The sequence below is a fragment of the Perna viridis genome, chromosome 4 (genome assembly GCF_037379345.1).
Source record: "Perna viridis isolate PV_CMFRI_1.1 ecotype Kerala chromosome 4, ASM3737934v1, whole genome shotgun sequence".
In the NCBI taxonomy this organism is placed as follows: Eukaryota; Metazoa; Mollusca; class Bivalvia; order Mytilida; family Mytilidae; genus Perna; species Perna viridis.
Genome location: NC_142448.1, coordinates 5453320 through 5474658, shown reverse-complemented (window position 1 = coordinate 5474658; position 21339 = coordinate 5453320). Strand labels below are relative to the sequence as shown.

The 21339-nt window shown below is 38.8% G+C and overlaps 1 protein-coding gene across 2 annotated transcripts in view; it reads right to left on the bottom strand.

Moving 5' to 3' along the window:
- Positions 1 to 11916, bottom strand: part of LOC148618605 (3'-5' exoribonuclease HELZ2-like) — a 45416-nt gene extending 33500 nt beyond the window's left edge. The window contains exons 1-9 of one of the 2 annotated variants that reach the window (XM_088577678.1): positions 11774 to 11904; positions 8209 to 8386; positions 5638 to 5767; positions 4625 to 4652; positions 4032 to 4232; positions 3602 to 3638; positions 3084 to 3205; positions 2227 to 2376; positions 1109 to 1151 (exon numbers count right to left, since the gene is read on the bottom strand). In XM_088577678.1, coding sequence (XP_088433804.1) covers positions 1109 to 1151; positions 2227 to 2376; positions 3084 to 3205; positions 3602 to 3638; positions 4032 to 4232; positions 4625 to 4652; positions 5638 to 5753 — 697 coding nt within the window. In that variant the 5' untranslated portion in view covers positions 5754 to 5767; positions 8209 to 8386; positions 11774 to 11904. Of the gene's footprint in view, positions 1 to 1108; positions 1152 to 2226; positions 2377 to 3083; positions 3206 to 3601; positions 3639 to 4031; positions 4233 to 4624; positions 4653 to 5637; positions 5768 to 8208; positions 8387 to 11773 lie in introns of both variants that reach the window. The other variant, XM_088577677.1, reaches the window with a different exon arrangement.
- Between the last annotated feature and the right edge of the window lie 9423 nt (positions 11917 to 21339).

The following is a 21339-nucleotide window of genomic DNA, read 5'->3' as shown; positions in this document are numbered from 1 at the left end:
TTTCACACACTAAACAAAGGAACTTACAGTTCATTATGGATACAACAACTCATTTGGACACAATATTGCACAATATTTTGAAATTCAATTTTAGTTTGAAGGCCTGCTTCAGGGTGTATTCATGCATCACTTTGTACCTCATTATCTCAAAAACAGTTAATGGTAGGGTTAATTTGCTAAGCATACTTCTTTAAGCTTTGTACTTAGTCTAGGATTTTCATATGGAATCCAGTAAAAAAAAATTTATCAAATTTGCTAAAAAAAAACCCTCCATTTTTTGGAGCTTGGTCCCCTTAGGTCCCTTATAACCTCAAAACTATAAGAGATATCTGAAATCTGTTTGCAATCAAGGATTTTCAAAAATCCAATAAAAAAATTTTAAAATCACACCCAAAATTAAAAAAGATTATTTTTAGAACACCATGTAATACAATTCTAAAAAAATTCATTCATTAATAGTCAAGTTATTGTCTGGACATCAGGAAAATGCATATTTCTGGCCCACCTTTTGGCGTCTAATTTCTGAAGAGTTGTTACAGTAAAAATCGATTTAAGTCTGATCATTGTGGAACAATATCATAGACATTCCTTTTATTGGAGTTATATAGCTAAATTCCATGAAATGCTTGCCCCTTTTTGGCCCGTAATTCTAGAAACGGTAGGGCAATAACCTAAAAAATTATTATCAACCTTCCTTTTGTGTTTTGTAAACTAGTAAAACTTTTTTTATAAAGATCTACCATCTAATACTTAAGTTATCCCATGAAACCCAAGTGTCAACATAAAATGATGACAGCACCATACCAATATATGAACGCAAATTTTTTGCAGTCATATAAAAATGAGTGGAGGGATTGTTATATATTATGCAAAATATATGTCATGACCTTAATCTTACTTTATATTACACTAAGTCTTCCTCTGCAAGCAGCTGAATAACATATTTCTAGAGTCAAGATAATAAAACTCATTTATTTCATGTCTCAATTAAAATTACACTGTAAAAGACAAGAAATTTGATGCTTGCAAAGCAAGATTCTTTATTTTTACAACAGTTTGAAAATAGAAAGAACATGGTAAGAATTACTACCATTTTACTAAAACTTACATTTCAATGTTTCTTTTGGCTTTTGCTTCATATTTTCTTTTCCCTGAAATTGAAATAGATAATACATCAAAATCATTTTGAATTTTGGAGAATAAAAATGTATGTGTAATCCCTTGTTAAACCGTCAAGCACTTAAATGGTGATAAAGAGAGGAAGATAAAACCAGAAGTTAAAGTGTTAAATTACCTGTAATATAAGTGTCATCTTATGTCACATCCATTAATCCAATAAATGTTGCAAAAATATAATCTGATTTTCAAAGACAACAGACAATAATTTCAAATGATGTTGTTTTAAATAAGGTGCACGAATTTCGAATTTACTTTCAACTGTAAGTAAGAGAGGAAGAGTACCTCTATTGCTAAGTTGACCTTGAATGATCCCTGTCAAAGTTGACAAACTCAGAAAGTTATTTTGGAACCTAGGATCAACTTCTTGGTCATTATCAACATGTACTAATTGCAAGCATCCTGTCAGTATTGGCTGCAATACTTTTAATTCAAGTTTTTATGTATGATTTATCTTTAGTGACTGTAACTATTTTGTTGAAAATTAATCAATTTACAAATTAAAACTGTTGTAAAACATGTCACCCTACTAAACCCCTCATTAGCGTAAAATCAGTGACCATGATGCCATCAACCAGGGGTGGTGTATGATACACATGCAGATCATAAGTGATTATGTGATGTTACCTGGGTTAACTGGGTTAATTATTGACTTTTTAACTTGATAGTGAAGATATTGCAGATGGCAATATGCAGATTTGGCAGATTAACAAGGGAATTTCAATGCAGGAAATTGGTACAAATGAACTTAGTGAAAAGTGAGGGATGCAGTAAAATGACGGACAATAGATTGAGGGTGCACTGTACTATGTAGAAACCTTAAACAAACACTATAGATCACAGACATTCATTATTTAATGACAACCACTCAGCTCATCTTATTATGTTTTACTTGAAGAATAATTTCAGGGTTAAATGTCTCAAATCTTCCAGACATTAACAGTACATCATATATAGTTAATAGAAGTAAACGATTATTTCAAAAGTTTCCTACATAACTATGTAACCTTGCCACAGATCTCCTTCAACCAATCAGGATCTGGTACATACCTGAGTAATCTTGACATTGGTCCCCTTCAGCCAATCTGGATCTGGTACATCAGTGATGGTTGTAGCTTTATTAAGTGAGACCTGAGTTTTATATGTTTTTGTTTGCTGGACAACTACCTCTCTCAGTTCCTCTACAATGTCTTTAAAAACCTGCACAAACAGGAAACTTAATCACAACTGAATTTACACATTAAAAGAAATGCACTTGTTGAAAAATGCATTATTAAACACAAAAACAGGGGAAAAAGATCAATTTTTTTTTTACTTTAGAATGTAAAACATTATTCTGCATACATCTTAAACAAAGATTTCAACAAAAAAGATCAAACCAGATATTGTGAAATGGACTCCATCTCTGTGGGCCCCACTATTAATTATATATCTAGTGAACACTTGTTTATACAGTCCTACTGTAACCACATGCTAAATTTTAAAATCAGATTATACATAACAAAAATGTTACAATTTAGTGCAAAAAAGGAAAAAGAATACAAAAATTTGACATCAAAGTTCAAGATCATAAGGACACCAATACAGATACTAAAATGTCAAATATCAAAGTTCAAGATCATAAGGACACCAATACAGATACCAAATTGTGAAACATAAAAGCTTCTCAACAAAAAAATTACAGTACAGTCACAATTGGTTACATTAAAAAACAATAAAAGTGAAAAAGATGCAAGGGGACCAAAAAATCTGGAAAACAACAAAGTCACAGCCTTGACAAAACTTGTTACAGACAGAGGAACAGACAGACTGCTCAATATAGAGTGTGCCACTATTTGAAATGGGCCCTAATTATAAATGAAATGTCATGCAGAAAATAAGATTACATTTGTTCTATGGTAACTTACAGCTGGTTGCTTTAAATAACCCATTTCAGCAACTTTTAGAGCTTCAGCTTGCTTTTTCTGGGCTTTTAGTCCTAAAACTTGTCTGTAGTATGCTTTTATATTGTTTTCATTAATGCGTATAGCTGAAAATAAAAGCATGTATACATTAAAAACCATACAAATCAGGACACACTTTGAACTATAGCAAACCAGTACTTTTCTATCATAATATAAAATATGTTTGCAAAGTAAAGCAAAGCAAAAGTATTGTAGACAAAAAATGTTTGCCTAATCTTTTATGTGCATGTATCATATGCCAGACTGGAAGCTAAAATCTACAGTAAACATTGCTCAAAGTAAAACAGAATAAGGTTCGGTCTCATCAATATCTGTAACAGACAACAGGACAAAACAAGAAAATGAGATTTAATTTAGCATGTATCAATGGAAATGAGATTTAATGTACATGTAGCATGTATCAATGGAAATGAGATTCAATTTAGCATGTATCAATAGAAATAAGATATATTTTTACATACCAGATTCACAGTCCTGTATAGCTTCTTGATACATATCCTGTCAAACAAAAGTTAATTAAGCTTGAATGAAAAGTTAACTTATTATTTGAAGAATTTCCATAAAAATTATAATGGACATTCATCTAAATGTTTTCATGCTACTTGTATAATTTGACTTATCCATTTTATCTACTACAACAGCAGAAGTTCATAAGGCAACCAATTATATAAGCTTAACCATTTGACATCAATTAAAATGTATATAAAAGTTATAAATTTAGTTACACATCTGACATTGAGTCTTGTCAACTAGAAACTTAGCTATTGCTTTTTAACTGTTTTCTTCTGTACCAAAAAGTACCACCTGGTGGCATGTCCAAGCATGAGAAGCATTTCTATCTATCAATTCTAGTAATAACAAAAATACCACAAGAACTAAATAAATGCTCACTTTTTTAAGACAACAGAAAGCCCGGTTAGAAAACAAGGTTGACAAGAATTCTTTATCAACTTCATGATAAAATCTAGTGCTGAGAATGCGTGCTATAAACAAAGCATTTCTGTAGTGCATCCATGCTATGTCATAATGACATTCTTTGAAAAGGATGTTCCCTTCATCCTTCAGATCTTGCATTGTTTGGAGTAATGTCCCCTGCAATATAGCATTGTTTGGAGTAATGTCCCCTGTAATGTACCTTTATCTTAAGTTAAAAGAATCAAGTAAGATTAATTTCAGAAATACAAAATGAATGAAAGCATTGAGCCAGTCTGGATAAATGAATTATGTTAGTTTTTTTTTATCTTCTACTGCTGTTACATGTATACTTATAAAGCTATTTAATACTGATGATGAAAAATGTGCAAAATCAAAACAGTTACACCACAATACTTATTTTCTAAACATTAATTTTCGTCAACACATCAATTGATTATGGCAACAATGCTATCAAGACAACATGATACCACTTACTAGAGTATAACCACTATATGACCTATTTTTCACAAGCAAATAGTATATTTCTATAATAAACATGATAATAATACCTTAGTCACTCTGGGTTCTTGGTCCACGCTAAAATAAAAAATATAATACTTTGAAGGGTACAGCTTGTTACAAATCAGAGGTAGAGCCCATAACATTTGGGGCAAGTTTAGACACATCATTAAGGCTTGATACAGTTCTGAATGTAAACTGCAGTTAAACATTTGACACAGAATAAGAATTTGACCTTAATGGAACTGGTCCCTTTTTAGTCCCTTACTCCTATACATTACAAGTCACAACCTCAAAAATCAATGAATCCCAGCCTTCCTTCGGGGGAATGGCAGCTTGTGGTATAATTTCTAAGATCCAAACATTTATACTCAAATCATCACCCAGACACCGGAAAGGATTTTTTCCTGGCCCCTTATTCTAAAACTGTTCAAGTCACAAATTCCAGAATCAAATCCAGCCTTTCATTTACAATACAGTCAGCAGTTCGAACTCCAATGGCCTATTGAAATGTGTTTGAGTTATCAGGAGTTTGAAAAATTGAAGTTCAAAGAGTTCTGGATTTATTTTGTTGCTGGTCCAAGTTAGATTTGATCATTGGAAATTGCTTACTTTCTATTAAATTTCGTAAGTTGTAGGATATGCTGCTTTCCATTTGCTTTCAAAAAGTTCTGTTGCTTGACATTTGTACAGACATAAAAAATAATGCATTTTCTGAGTTTGAGTTCATGGGATAGTAATTTGTTTTCATTTTATCTTCTTGATGCTTCCATTAATTTCGAGTTAGGAACATCCCCCAAATTCAATCAGTGCTATTTGTAATCACGACTACCTAATTAGTGATGACATAAATATTACCTGTAATTACCTGTAATTACCTGAAATGACACTTTGATTAATGATTTAGGTTTAGTTTTCACACCTTTAATTACCCAAGCTGATAAAATGGCTTCCACATGTATAGTACTAAGTTGTTCTGTGTAGCTTCTAGACCTTGCCTTTTTTGTCATATTTTAATCATGACAGAATATACTTAATCTACTTAGATTAATTGGAAACTTACACCAAGAGGTCCCAATACTGACTAATCCTTTCCCTTCTATCTTCTCTTTTTCTGACTTCATCAAAATCTGTGGGGACATCTCCTGGATAAACACCATTAGACCATGCTGCATCCATTGCCCCTTAGAAATCTGTAGATACAAGTTTAATGTATCAAATATAATCAAACTGTTTAATAGTTCATGCAGAGTCTTCTAGAAGAATTATTGGTAATGTACACATATATCTTGTACCTTTAATTAACTAAATTTAGATAAATCTAATTAGGTGTGAACTTAATGAAGGATACATTTGTATAAGCCTGAAAGAACTTTTATACAAATTTTGAAAAATTTATAGGTAGATTACTCTGACAATATAAGTCAGACTGATATATTCATGGCAGCAACATTAAGTATAAATATACGCCATTTTGTTGAAAAATGTAGGCACAAAAATATTCCAAAAAAAAATTTTGGGGAAAAGGCTCACACTCTGATATTAATACATGTATGTTAAAACATTTTAGAAACTTGTATGTTCATACCGTCTGCTCAAGTGACTATAATAGTGAAAATTCGTGATGACTTTGTATGAAATAGACCTGTTTATGCTACCTTCAGACAAACCAAATTTTAGTTGTCTTTTATGAAAATCAGGGCCTTCGCTAAAAAACCATTTGGGCAAATGGGTCACCCTGAGGTCACTCACCTCGCCCTAACAGGACATCAAAAGCGAACTGAAGTCACCCTCTCATTTCCAGGCATCACCCCAGATCCAGATTGTACTCCCTCTTTCAGAGGTATTTTGACGAGAATTATCTCTCTTCCCGTATCAATTCAAACAAAAATGATACCAGTTCAAGAGAAAATAATTGTCAAAATCATCAAAATATATTGAAAATTTGGTTACGTGCAAGTACATGTATTTTACTCAGCTTTTCGTAACAATAATTTAAGACAGAATACGGATTGAACATTCTTCACTCCAGCAAACAATAATTAATGTTTTATCTTGTGTAAATGTCTGAAACGTGCAAAGTTGTCATGCAGTTTCTTGGGGTAAATTTATCTCAATTGATAATTCAGTAGAAAACACTAACATTTAATTTGATCTTGTTTCTTGATTCCTATATGAATTGAAATCTGCAACCAAAGCAGTGAAAAATCAATACCCCAGTCTCAGCAAAACTAACACTCCAAATGCTTTGTTGGAAGCAGTAATTGTAAACCTTTCCTTTCAACCAAATTTAGAATCTTCTTTTAAGTGATTCCAACAAAACATGAAAGGACAGTTAGGAAAAACTTCTTGAATTGCCTTTTCAAGGCCTTGTTCTATATTTCCAAACCAAAAGTCGATATCATCGATGATAGAAACTTTAAATTGTTTTTAAACAAGCTTTTTTGAAAATTGAAAAATTTGAAATCAAAGTAAAAAACTTTTGCAGACACCATACTCTGACAGGGCACACCCCGTGCAGGTCCGGGTGTCAAAAGAATAGGCCTGCAGCAGCGCTAAGCTTGTCGTAAAAAGCGACTAAATAGTGCTTAGAAACCTAGCCGGGAACTAGGCACTCTGCCCACAGAGCAACTGGGATGTGTGCCCCAGGTGGTGGAATGGGGTACCCCTGGCTTCTTACATGCTGGGGTTGTCAGGCTATAATACGGAAAACCTGACTGCAAACCATAGTGGTGCACCGTGTTGGGAAAGATGCCACGTTCCTCGCACGTTAAAGAACCCTGCTGTGGTATTCGATATGAGTAGGAACCATAGGGCTCCACCACAGGAGGCTAAATTGCCCGACCCTACCCATCCCTCCCTTTTTCTGGTGGTAATCTAAATTTGTCGGCCCTGTTGCCCTTGTGTCCCATCCCTTTTTCATTTCATCATTTCATGTTCATTTTATCATCAACTTCATGTTCATCGTCTGAATATAGCTGAAATATTGCTGCTCGGACGTTAAACCCCAACAAACAAACAGACAAAACAAATTGACAGGGCACCCTTTCAGTCAAGATAGTGTTTTCCATTCATGGTTTTGCAAAAAAGACTTTTTTCATCACACTGTCACTGAAAATAAAATTGTCTTTCAGAATATATAAATGGTTATTGACCAGAGCTTTTTATAAATTTGTGAAAATTGAAAACAGAGTCAAAGTTTTGCCAGCTGTATTCTGATAGGGCACCCTTCTGGTCAAGCTTGTGGTTTTCACCGATGATTCTGTAAAATAAACTTAAAACCATCAGATTTCAGAATATATAAAAGGAAATTAACTAGAGCTTATCTTACGAATTTTAATGAAATAAAGATCAAAGACAAAATTATGTTTGCCCCCCCCCCCCCCTTAAGGTATGACCTTTGAAATTGTCAAAAACCCTTCCGTGTTTTTAACTCTTCCACGTTTTAGACCTTCCCAGAAAACCTTAATTTGAGGTTTTATTCCACACCTGATTTTTTGGGTACTGAGTTGTTTCGCCTTCTAAAGTGAGTTGTTTTCTCTCAATATGAAATTTGTGTTAAACAATGAAGATTTCTGTGTATGGGGGTATATATAAAATATATAATAAAGGAAAAGAAAAAAATAAAATATACCTGGTAAGTGGGTTGATTATGGTTTCCATTAAAATATATGAATTTCAATACTGATTTTATCTTTCTTATCCACACATTTTTTTTTCTTATCCATTGTAATGCCAATTTTGTCGAACATTGCATACCATAGTTATTTTTGAGTTATCACCCATTTATCTGTGTTTACATTTACATGAAACTGAAAGTAGAAAAATCTAACATTGGATTCCTTTGATACGGCACAGTGTAAATCTTATAAACATTTTAAACAGTCAACAGACACTACAAACATTTATTCTATATTGTCATTCATCCTCTTATCATCATATATAAAGAAAATAACACATTTGAACTGAAACCATGTGATCAACTGTGTTGCGCCTTAAAAACAGAAAATGAAAAGAATTTTGTCTTTGTGACTTCATACTAGTGAATGATATTAAAGATCCAATAGCTCAAACTAAAATATACTTTTAATTTACAGAAAAATCTTGATTTGTGACATTTCATGTAAACTGCTATATTTAGAAAAAATCTACGGAATGCCTGCTTACCATTAATTGTTTGAAATTTTCAATGTTTTGTGTAAGTTTGCTTTGATCATTTGCATAATAGCTATGGCTGTATCTTTCATGTTTTCTGCTTTTTACTGTATTAAAGTTTGATGACTGATTCAGTGTTGAACTGTGGTTTACCTGGCTGTTAACATGATTGGCCAAATGTTGTTTTTTGTGAGACAGCACATCCATGCATATACATGAAGAAAATGGTTTATTGACAAGAATTAAAAATATGGAAAGAAAAGTTTTTCCGGAAAAAAAAAGTTTCTGTGAGCAATTCATCAGTTTTGCAATTAAATTAATTGAATAAACAAGCATGGCTTGATAAATTGTTTAATATAAAAAATGATGTTTTTATAAGATCAAGAACTTTATAGTTGTTAATTTGTTATAATTAAAAATTATAATCGAATTAAAATTTGTTAAACAAATTAATCGGTAATTAAACTTCTTGAGATATTAAATTGAAAAAACTACATGTAACTTACTTGAAAGTTTTGAGAAATATGACTGAAAAAGCAATTAGAAATATCAAAGAAATTCACATTTCACAGCTTGGTGCTTTGAAGTTGTCCTTTTCTGTATATAGATGATATCACATGGAGGTTTCTCATTACTCCCAAAAACTATGCCAGTGTACTTTTCTATTTTGTGCAACAGCGAGATTCATCCTCGATAGCATGTAGTGTTTTGTGGGTGTGTTCCCATTTCGCCTTAGCTGTGAATAACAGTTAAAAATAGATAAAAAAGTACTAAGGCGAAATGGGAATTTTCATATTTTTATCTTGTAAAAACAAAACACTAAACAAATGTGGTGTTGTTAGAATGATTAAGGCAAAATAATTACAAAATCAATTTTTATAGGCTTTTTTTTTCTTTTTTAAGCCACTAATTTAAAATATCTGAATACTTTTTCAAGTTATGATTGGTCTTAATAAAAATTCATTTAAAAAAATACTGATAATATATATAAATTTGTTTCATATTTTAGTACACATACAATTTAGGGACTAATAAAAAAAAAAAAAAGTTCGAAAATGAGATATGATTTTTTTTAAAAACAAATCTAATGACTGTATATGTATATGATTGAATAGTTACTATCGAAGTACTGATTAAACATGTACACATATAATTGAGAATTAACTTATACATAAAGACAAAATCACTTCGGAGATTTAAAAGACTTGGACTTTGGAGATGCAGCCCCACCATCTCGAAGCTTCACTGATTGTTATACATGGTCTATGAACCTTCACAATTGTGCCCGCTGACCTCAGCCTGATACTGTTTTCTGCTGTTGTTTTTAATTTTGTTCTGCAGGAATCATGCTTTTATTACGATTTTGCTCATTCTTTGTTGTATGTTTCATATGAACAATTTAATTTGCCTCTTCATTGTTTTATGCTTATAAATATTTGGATGTGCTTCTCTGAGTTAAGTTGCTATCAAAGTTGTCAGTCATATCATATTTATTTTGAATTTGTTCTTTAATAGTATCCATAAAAAAGGTGATTTAAAACAGAAAATGAAAAGGCCATTCATAAAAAAAATATTAAGACAAAAACCACTTAAACACATCACAAAATAAAAATAAATAAATTGACAAAAAATATCAACAAGCAATACAAAGATTTACATATACATGTGTATATTAGGTTTAAATGCTATAAAAACACAACTTGCACTTAAAATCACATGATTACACAAGTTCCCATGTCGCCTTAGTTCACTCCAAATTTTACTAAGGCGAAATGGGGATAATTTTATTGTACCGAATTTGACAGCTAAGGCGAAATGGGAACAAGATCTAAATCAAATGGATTGGACAACTGGCAATTGCTATTTTGATTTATTCCTTTTATGTAATCTAAATTTTGGACTTAATGGGCTCCTTAATATTTTTCATAACTTTTTAGACTAAGTTAAGGATGGAAAGAAATGAAATCATATTTTTTTCTGCAGGTATCACATTCCAAGTTAATATTCAGGCATAGCATGGTGATGATATGATTGATTGGGCAAAAAGTTTAGTACTGTTTTATGTTTGAATGTAAGAATTAGTATGCATGAATGAATGTGTATGTATGAATCTACGAATGTGTTCCTATGAATATATTGTTGCTAAAATAAAATTAAATATAAAAAAATTCCATTGTTATTAATTATATTATAAGTGACAGTTACCCATATAAAAATCGGAATAAAAAAATTAATATTAAATAAAAAAACAAACAAGCAAATGAACAAACAAATTAAACAAAATATAAAAAAAATTATGTTTCACAAAAGAGAAAATACAAAATATATTCTCATCTAATTCTAGTTCACATCTTTTACATATATTAGGTGCTACTGGAGGTTAAATTTAAGTCCACTTATTGTGATTTGATATATGTAGGTAATTATTATATTGACTTACCATATTATAATTATTCACTTAATTTTTCAAATTTCACTTTCCGTATTGAGTATTTCTGTTAACTAAAACATCATTCCAATTGTAAATGATGAGTTGCAAATTACAATGGAAATGTAGGCAAAACAACCCAAGGTTAAGTAGTTTATAAGTGAAACAACTTGAGGCATCATGATAGCAGGTGAAACAACTCTATTCGCTAACTGGTTTTGTGGCAAAAACTACCCAGATTCATTTTTTAAACTGAATTCTGGCTTAATTGGTCAGTAATTTAATAATTTAGTAATTCTTTATATTACATGCCATAACCATATAATCATGTAAATGTGTTTGAGCTAAAAATACTGTCTATTGTCTTAAATTTAATATCCTTTACCTCCGAAAAAAAACATAACTGACATTCATATATGTAGAAATTGAATTATACTTGTCCAAAGGACTTTCAGAATTCTATACTGTTTAATTCGGACAATATTAGGAGAAATCGTTTTATTATTTCCCGCTCTGTCATTGTCAATGTTACGGTAGTCTGTACCCGGTACAGGCGAAGGACACAAAATGGTATAATATCAGTGTTTTGAAATGTAATTATTAAACGCTAAGTCACCTTTTTTAACCAACACCTGTCGTCATTTCAAAACTCTACAGACACAAGTTTTTAGTTTCGTTATAAAATTTCTAAAAGTTGGAAACTGGAATTCCTCGTGTTGTTACAAATTTGTAGATTTCACACATTTCTCAAAAAACGAATTCAATGAGTGCAGTAAAAACCTACATATTAAGGTAGGCTGAATTGCACAACTAAGTAAAACACATATCCCAATTATAAGTTACAAGTTTAAAAACACCAATTAAAAATGTACGTATTAAAAATAGAAAAAAATCGTTTTGGAAAATTTGGTATTTGATGTTTCTTGACGCTATAGACAACCCGTACCAAATTGGTTTCGTACTAGCATTGAATTGAAACGTTAGTAAAATTCCGAGGGCGGAAAAAAAGGTTTTTTATTTTCTCGTATGCAACTATTTAAAACAATTTTACCCCGATTATTGTACCATAGATCATTATTATTTCTTTTAAATTATTTTTTTCGACAAAATAGCTATGGGGGATAACTCAAATTAATTTAGCAAATAATCTGAGGGATAAATAGATTTTATCATGACAAGATTTTTTTTTAAATAATAGTGTCTGGTTTTATGTCTTTTAAAAAGATGAGACACCTTCATGTTTTATCGTTCAAAATTTAAAGAACAGATTTTTTTTAAAAACATCAAAATGATCTGACTGAAACCCAATTTTCGCAAGCCTGTTTTAACAGCAGGTCATTTAAAATTTTGAGGATGGCTATCTCCCACATCTACAAATCTTACCTTAACTGCACGTTTGTTGACTTCAAAAAAGAAAAAAAAAACATTTGACACTGTTTGGAGGGGTGGTCTGTGGCTAATAGTTCAGAAATCCAATAACAGAAGAAATGTTTTCATTTATTTTCAATACGTATCAGAATATGAGGTATTGTAACAAGTATGCATGGAAGTATAATGTCTGCATTTTTAACTGTTGAATTGGTGTGAGAAATGGAGAAAATCGTAGCGCCTTTTCCGTTCGAAATTTTCTGAATGATCTAAAAAAAATTTGCAAGACAATGAAGTTCAAAATCTGGAATTTATAGAAAATTCATGCTCTGAAAATTTGCCATGCTTTATGCAAAAATGCAAATATAATGTCCGAAACAAGGGAATTAAGATATGCAAAAAAGTATTTGATGTGTTTACTAACTATTAAAGTACTGTAACGAATGAAAGTTGCAAGTTGATACTGAAAAGACAAAGTGTCTTCTGTAGATACAACTTTTTCAATACCAAATATGTAACGAAAATATGGAAATAGTAGAATCGTATACATATCATTGCTCAGTATTTAAGTAGCACTCCAGCTAAGGATCATGCAAAATGTGATTCATGGGTAAAAGCCTACATATTTTTATTTTCGATATTTTGTTTTAAATGTCATAGTAAACAGAAAATAACATGTGGTTTTTCATATAACCCGTGCTCTTAGGAGATAAAAATTATATAGCATGCACTGTAGATTTCAAAATTAAGGGAGATAACTCTGTAAATGACACTCAAATACAATAGAATCTACTGGATTTTCAATGTTGATTATCTCCTAAGAGCATACAGATTTGAATGAATAATTACTCATTTCATAGTACAGACCCATAAAACAACTTAAATACAAAAATAAAAATATGTAGCCTTTTTTGAGGTGTATCACATTTTTCAGATTTTGCATGATTCTTACAAAGACAGCTACTTAATTACAATTCGCACTGTAGGAAACTATGAAACATTCCACTGCCGATGGTAGAATTATTTGACACTTTGGTATCACTAATACTGTTATATTCGTCTGAGGACTGGGGTTTTGAAAACATCCAAAACATTTAAAAGGTGCATTTTAAATTTTGTAAAAAAAAAAAAAAAACATCCTTAAGCTGAGAAGCAGCAATCCGAATTTTATGGATTATATAGAATTAGGGAGAAATCCTCTTGAAATATTTTTTACAGTTTTAAAAGTTAGCTTTTTGACAAGAACTATGCAAAAATAAAAAAAAATTGTCAAATATAATGCTTAGACATAAGATAAAATTGCAGTGTCATTTACTCATATATATATGAGTAGTGTGAAAATGACAATTCTGCCCCACACGCAGAAATCCTGCATAAAATCCCCAACCCCGACGGTCAAATGCAAAAATGCAAACGGACGGCATCCCTATTGAGCATAAGTCAGGTCGCCCCAGATGATAGTGGGGATGTGGATAAGGACACCTTAAAGAGAAGTGTGTCACAGATTGAAATAAATAAAGGGATGGCATCCAATAGTGAAAATATGGATCGCTTACAGGATTTATTTCTGAAGAATCAAGAAGATTTGGAGGATACCATTCCAACCCCAATCCCCCAAAAGCAGCAGCAGTGCTGCGATAACCCTAGCATGGCGCAGATGGATGAGCATACCCATATGTGTCAAAATTGTGGTGCGCAGTCCGCCAAGCCGCGATTTGAGCATCAACCAGATGGGGAGCAGAAGACCACCTGCGATTATCCACTGAAAAGGAAGAAGGGGCAGTTCTGCAAGAGCAAGCCCGGGATGGGTGGTCGCTGCTGGAGGCATAGCAAGCAACCACGCCAGCAGGAGGAAGAGGTCATCCCAGTCGAGGGGAAGATGGTGGTCAAAGAGACCATGAAGACCCTCCGTCAAATAGCTAAGGATGAGGGTCTGAGGGGATTCAGTAGGAAGAACAAGGAGGCCTTGGTGAAGCTCATCGAGGAGAAAACCGCCCGTAAATTTACCCGTAGGGAAGTCTTCAGCAAGAAGCAGCTGAAAGCACTCGCCAAGAATCGCGGGCTCACCAGGTACTCCCGGCTCAAGAGAGAGGATCTACTCTAGCAGGTGGAAGAGAGCATCAGAAGCGCCCCAGTCGAAGAGGAGATCAAGATCACCGATAGGCGTCAGGCACTGAATGGTGTATTTGGCACAGTCGTCATCGAACCCTTGAAATCGCATGACGTAGCTACGTTTCTCAAGGTAAGTCGAAGCACAATCTCCACCACCATCTCTGATGCTCTCACCGAAAAGAAGGGATTGATGGTCCACTTAGTGCTTCTAGCAGAGCTGGTAAAGACCAACCCCGCGACCGGAGAAAATACCTACATCACCCCCTACTTCAGATTGGGCCTTACTCCCCTCTTCGAATCCGCAGACCTCGATCTGGAGATTGCGTTCATGATGGAGAAGATCAAGGAAAATATGGCTAAATACATGCGGGAAGGGAGCGGATGGACTTTCGGACACGTTGAGAAGCTTGAGATCCACCTCAACCAATTCAAGCCTCTCAAGGGGGCTTCCTTCATACCGACCCCATCAGCACTCGCGAAAAAGAAGGCGATCATCAACGTGCAGAACGAGGATCAGGAGTGCTTCAAGTGGGCTATCCTCTCCGCGCTTCATCATGAGGACGTGGATCAGAAACATGCCAATCGCCCCAGTCAGTACGTGAAGTGGGGGATGAGCTAAAATTTGAAGGCATCGACTTCCTGGTTTCACTCAAGGCGATCGATAAATTTGAAAGGCAGAATCCTACCATCAACGTCAACGTCTTTGGCTTCAATGGCGTAAAGAAGGGTGAAGATGAAGAAGAGGATCTCCAGGTTTACCCCCTCAAGATATCGAAAAATACAGGCCCGACCCACGTAGATCTCCTCTTCCTGACCCGTGAAGGCAAGCAGCATTATTGCTGGATCAAGAGCCCATCACGCCTTCTGACAGCGCAGGTCACGAACCACGATGGACAAGCGTACTTTTGCCGAAGATGCCTCTCCCACTTCACCAGGCAGGATCTCTTGGACGATCATATGGAATATTGCAGCCAGAAGGATGCAATCAGGATCGAGATGCCGGAGGAAGGATCCGCCATAGCCTTTCACAACCACAAGAAGCAGATGAGAGTCCCATTCGCGATCTATGCGGACTTTGAATGCTTCACGGAGAAGATCGATACCTGCCAGCCAGATCCGACCAAGTCCTACACGAAGCAGTATCAGCAGCACCGACCATCAGGTTTCTGCTATCGCGTGAAGTATGCCCACGGCGACTACAAGGAATCGGTCTTCTACTGCGGGGAAGATGCGGCTAAGAAATTCGTGCAGTGCATCGAAGAGGAAGTTCAGACGATCAGCAAGATATGCAAGGAGAAGAAGTCGATAGTGATGAGCGACGAGGATAAGGAGGGCTTCGAATCAAGCACGCACTGCCACATTTGCGGGGGTGAATTGGAAGGGGATAAGGTGCGGGACCACGACCATCTCACCGGGAAGTATCGGGGTGCGGCACACAACCAGTGCAATCTACATTTTCAGCTTGCCCATCCTCTTGCACAACCTGAGTGGGTACGATGCCCATCTTTTCGTGAAGGAATTCAAGGGAGGGAAGATCACCTGCATCCCCAATACGGATGAAAAATATATCAGCTTCTCGAAGCAACTAGAAGATGGTCTGGAAATGAGATTCATCGATTCGTGCAGATTCATGCTCAGCTCCCTCGAAAATTTAGCGAAGAATCTCACACCCGATAAATTCAAGGCGGTTAGGGAATGCTTTGGCGACAGGTATGAGCTGATGATTAGGAAGGGGGTCTATCCCTACGATTACGCCGATGGGCCTGCCAAGCTTGAGGAGACCCAGCTCCCACCCAAGGAAGCTTTCTTCAGCACGCTCACCGGTGAGCATATCAGCGATGAGGACTATGCGCACGCTCAGAGAGTATGGGAGGCCTTCGAGTGCAAAACCCTGCGAGATTATCACAATCTCTACCTAGAATCCGACGTGGCCACACTGGAGGATATCTTCGAGGATTTCAGGGATATCTGTCAGACTCACTATGGGCTTGATCCTGCCCACCACTTCACATCCCCAGGGCTAGCCTACGATGCCGCCCTCAAAACCACCGGCGTCAGATTGGAGCTGCTCTCCGATCCAGACATGCTCCTGATGTTCGAGAGGGCAACCAGAGGGGGCGTCGCCATGATCTCCCATCGCCACGGCAAGGCTAATAATCCCTACATGGCCGACTACGATAACTCCCAACCCACCAAATATCTCACTTACCTCGACGCCAACAATCTCTACGGTTGGGCGATGGCACAGCCCCTTCCCACGGGAGACTTCGAGTGGATGGAGCCGGAGGAAATCGAGAAGGTCTTGGAGTATCCTGACGATCACGAGTACGGAGCCATGGTGGAATGCGATCTGGAATATCCGCAAGATCTTCACGACGCCCACAATGACTACCCTCTCGCGCCGGAAAACGTGGAAATCGACAAGGTGCGCAAGCTTGTGCCTCATCTGGGCAAGCGTGAAAAATATACCATCCACTATCGAAATCTCAAGCTCTACTTATCGATGGGCATGAAGCTCGTCAAAGTCCATCGCATCATAGGGTTCAGGCAACCCCCCTGGCTCAAGTCGTATATCGAGCTGAATACGAAGCTTTGAGCCGCAGCCAAGACCGACTCCGAGAAAGAATTTTTCAAGCTGATGAATAATTCGGTCTTCGGCAAGACGATGGAGAATATCCGAAAGCGCGTCGACGTCAGGCTAGTCACCACCGAGAAGCAGGCCCTGAAGCTCGTGGCCAAGCCCAACTTCGATCGCCGAGTCGTCTTCACCGAGAATCTAGCAGCCGTCCATATGAAGAAGACCAAGCTCAAGTTCGATAAGCCCGTCTACCTAGGACCGTGCATCTTGGATATCTCGAAGCTCCTGATGTACGACTTCCACTACGGATTCGTGAGGACGACGTACGGCGATAAGGCCCGGCTGCTCTTCACCGACACCAACAGCTTGGCCTACGAAATCCAGACCGCCGACTTCTACAAAGACATCGCGCCACACGTCCAGGAAAAATTCGATACGTCCAACCATCCGGCCGAGCATCCCTCCGGCATCCCTACTGGCGTGAATAAGATCATCGGAAAATTCAAGGACGAGTGCAGCGGCAAGACCATGACCGAATTTGTGGGGCTCCGCGCAAAACTATACGCCTTCTGATGGACGACGGTAAGGCTACGAAGAAGGCGAAGGGAGTCACCAAGAGCGTCATCAAGCGCAGCATCGCCTTCGATGACTACAAGCGCTGCCTTGACACCCAGCAGGAGATCCATCGCCCGATGAATATCATCCGGAGCCATCTCCACCAGATCTACACGGAGCAGATCAACAAGATCGCTCTCTCCGCCAAGGACGATAAGCGCCACATCCTCCCCGACGGCATCAGCACCCTTGCCCACGGACACTATCGGATCACTCACGGCAGCAATTGAGGTAAGACCCCTCCCCTCTGCACTTAGCAGGCTCTGACGGGTGCGGATGCCCATCCCGCACTTAGCCCGTACCTAGATAAATGAGCAGCATACGCGTGCACGGCCTCCTCCTCCCCATAAACCCCTCTCCAACGTAGAGCTCGAGGAAGCCACCAAAGCCCTAGGCATCCATCGATTCAGAGGAGTATTCATGCGCGATGCCCTACAATCCAACCCCCATCCCGCCGAATGCGGCATCCTGAATCACGACGATCGCAATGGCCCTGGCACGCATTGGACGTGCTGGCATAAGCGTGGAGGATTCAAAGTCTACTTCGACCCCTACGGCCTGCCCCCACCCGACAAGATGGTCAACTATCTGCGGCCGGAAGTTCGATATAATACCGATGAGCTCCAGCGGCGCGGCGACGTGGTATGCGGGCACTTTTGCCTGCACGTCCTGAAGCTCCTATCGGAAGGTCGGACGCTCGAGGAGGTGATCTTCGGACTATAGATAAATGGATAAGTTTGGATCTCACTCGAGAAAGCGCATGCCCGTCTGGCGGATGCTCCAGGATCTCGATATAAATGAGAATCGCATCACCAACAGAAAGACCTCGAAGAGCTAGATTCGGAAATGAAGCAGATGCAGATGATCATCAAGCGGATGCAAAGGGAGTATGACGCATCCATCAAAGACCTTACCAAAAAGCTAATGACCGTGGAAGATGGCAAAGTCGATAAGTCAGACTGCGTCTCGACCAATGGCGGCTTGATGACGAAGGCCGAGATATGCAAAAATATCACCTGCTAAATCTCCCTTTTCCCAAGACCGATAATGAGTCCATCACCAAAGCCCTTTACGATCGCCTGCAGGAGGATCTAGACGCATTAAGGGTTTTCCTCGATTTCCTCACCCTTATAGTCTTTGAGGCGATAGGTGGGCGGGAGAAGGCGCTCATATCTACGAGATCGGCAGCCCAGATCTCATCCACCCCACCTACCATCACGCGACGCTTCTGAAATTTGCGCCGGACTGGCTTGTGCAGCTCTTCGGCTAGCTTACCCGTCCATCGGACTTTTTTTCCCCCAACACCCAGCCCAAATCGTGCTTTGGTGCCGATGATGGGTCTGACGATACCACGCTCGAGACGCTCGCGTGCAGTGGGATTGGGGATGGCATCGAGGGAGGCTAGCATCGTCTTATCGCAGATCGAATTGCGTGCGGCCGTATCCTTGTGCTTGGCGTAGCAAAGATCGTGGCGATAGGCGGCCTCATCGACTCGATTGATGGGTCTGGACCAAGGTTTGGGGGTGCCGTCGGCATAGAGTCGCTGGCTAAGTCTGGTTCCTGGACCGGTGAAATTATGCCCGGCAGATGTATCTCGACAGGCATCCGATTGATCATCTTATTCATGAGTCTTGCGCCCCTCTCCGTCTTGATGAATTCCGACTTTCGCGCACCGCACTCGGCGCAGGTCCCCACCTTCCGCGGCCGCCGTCCGTCATCACTCGTGATCACGGCGCGATTATTCGTCTCCGTCTTCTTCTGGCACTTCAAGCAATACATTCCAATTTTATATAGATAAATGGACGTTGAAGACCTTACCTACGATGAGCCCGCCGCGAGTCGTCGGCATAGCCACTTTCTCCTCCCGCAGCGATCCATCCGAGGTCTGATCATCGGGAAGTCAGACTGCGGCAAGACGACTCTGCTGAATAATCTCCTCCTGCGCGATGGATGGCTCGACTACGATCGACTCTACGTCTTCGGAAAATCACTCCACCAGCCCATCTATCAGCTGCTGCGGCAGGCGCTGGGGAAAGGATTTTCAAAAGACGATATCCGCGACCTTCTCTCCATCAAGGATAGCTATCCCCACTCTCTGGTCGACGTGGTGCAAATGATGAAGCCGCCGTCCAAGCCTAGCGGCATCGAAGCTTTCTTCTTCGAGGAGGCGAGCGACGTGTCCGATCCCCGAGAGCTCGATCCCGCCCGCAAAAATCTCAATGTCTTCGACGACTTGATGCTGAGCAAGCAGAGCAAGTGCGAGGATTACTACGTGCGCGGTCGGCATAATAACGTCGACTGCTTCTACCTCTGCCAAAATTACTTCAAGCTCCCGCGGCAATCGATCCGGGAGAATGCCAACTTCATATGCCTCTTCGAGCAGGATGCCAAGAATCGCGACCATATCCGCCGAGATCATTGCGGCGATCTCACCCCAGCCCAATTCGATGTCTTATGCGACCACTGCTGGTCCAAGCCTTACAAATTCATGACCATCGATCTCACGAGCCCCAAGACGAATGGGAAATATCGATGCAATCTATCGAGTCTAAGATAAAGAATGGATCACTTGAAGGAATTTTTCCTGGAGAATCAGTTCGATCTAGAGAAAGGTCGATCTCCATCGATCGCTGAGTTAAGGGGATACCGCTTGGATATATTCTCCAAGCCTCCTCGATGGCTGGATAGGTGCGAGGGGTGCTCTGCGGATCACTATTTTGGCCGATACGGGGAAGAGTGTGAGTGCAAACTTCTCGGCAATATTTGCCACCTCTGCATCCGCCAGCATCTGGGCGAATTTGGAAAGTGCGAGTGCCGCTGTCGCCATAGCCTTGAGGATGGCTTCTGCAATAAGTGCGGACTCACGCTCATTCGCCGCATCGATCATCAGGATTTCGAAGGAAGGACCTATAATTCCCACTCCAACCGCAAATCTAAGCCGCCGCCCGGACCCCAGTGATGCATCAAGACCATCCGCGGCCATCAGTGCACGTATCCCTCCATATCGGACAGTGATAAGTGCAAGAGGCATTCGAAGCTTTTCCCTGAGGCATGCTGCCGGTGCGGAGTCTCGATCGCCCGCGGTAAGGCTTTGCATCACGAGGAGACTATATACGTACCCAAATTTGCCACCCTCTGGTCGGGCGTAAAAGTGAGGATGGTGGGGGAGTACGATCTCCTCAAAGGCGTGAAGCCTTTCTGCTCCTCCAAATGCATGGAGAGTGCGTAGGATCTTCAGGAATCTACGGTTTTTGCATCCCGCTGAGGCAGGAGGCAAAAAGCATGGGAGATGGCTTGAACGCTATGGGCCGATCGATCCATCGCTTAGGGGCGTTCGTTCCATCGCTTAGGGGCGTTCGATCCATCGCCTCAGAACGTTCGATTCATCGCTAAGGGGCGTTGGCGATGCTATAAATAAAATGACGTTCATCAAGATCACCGACCCCAAGCAGCGTGAGGCGCTTGCCAGGGACTTGCAGGAGACCTAGCGTAGCATCCAGGCCAGCGAT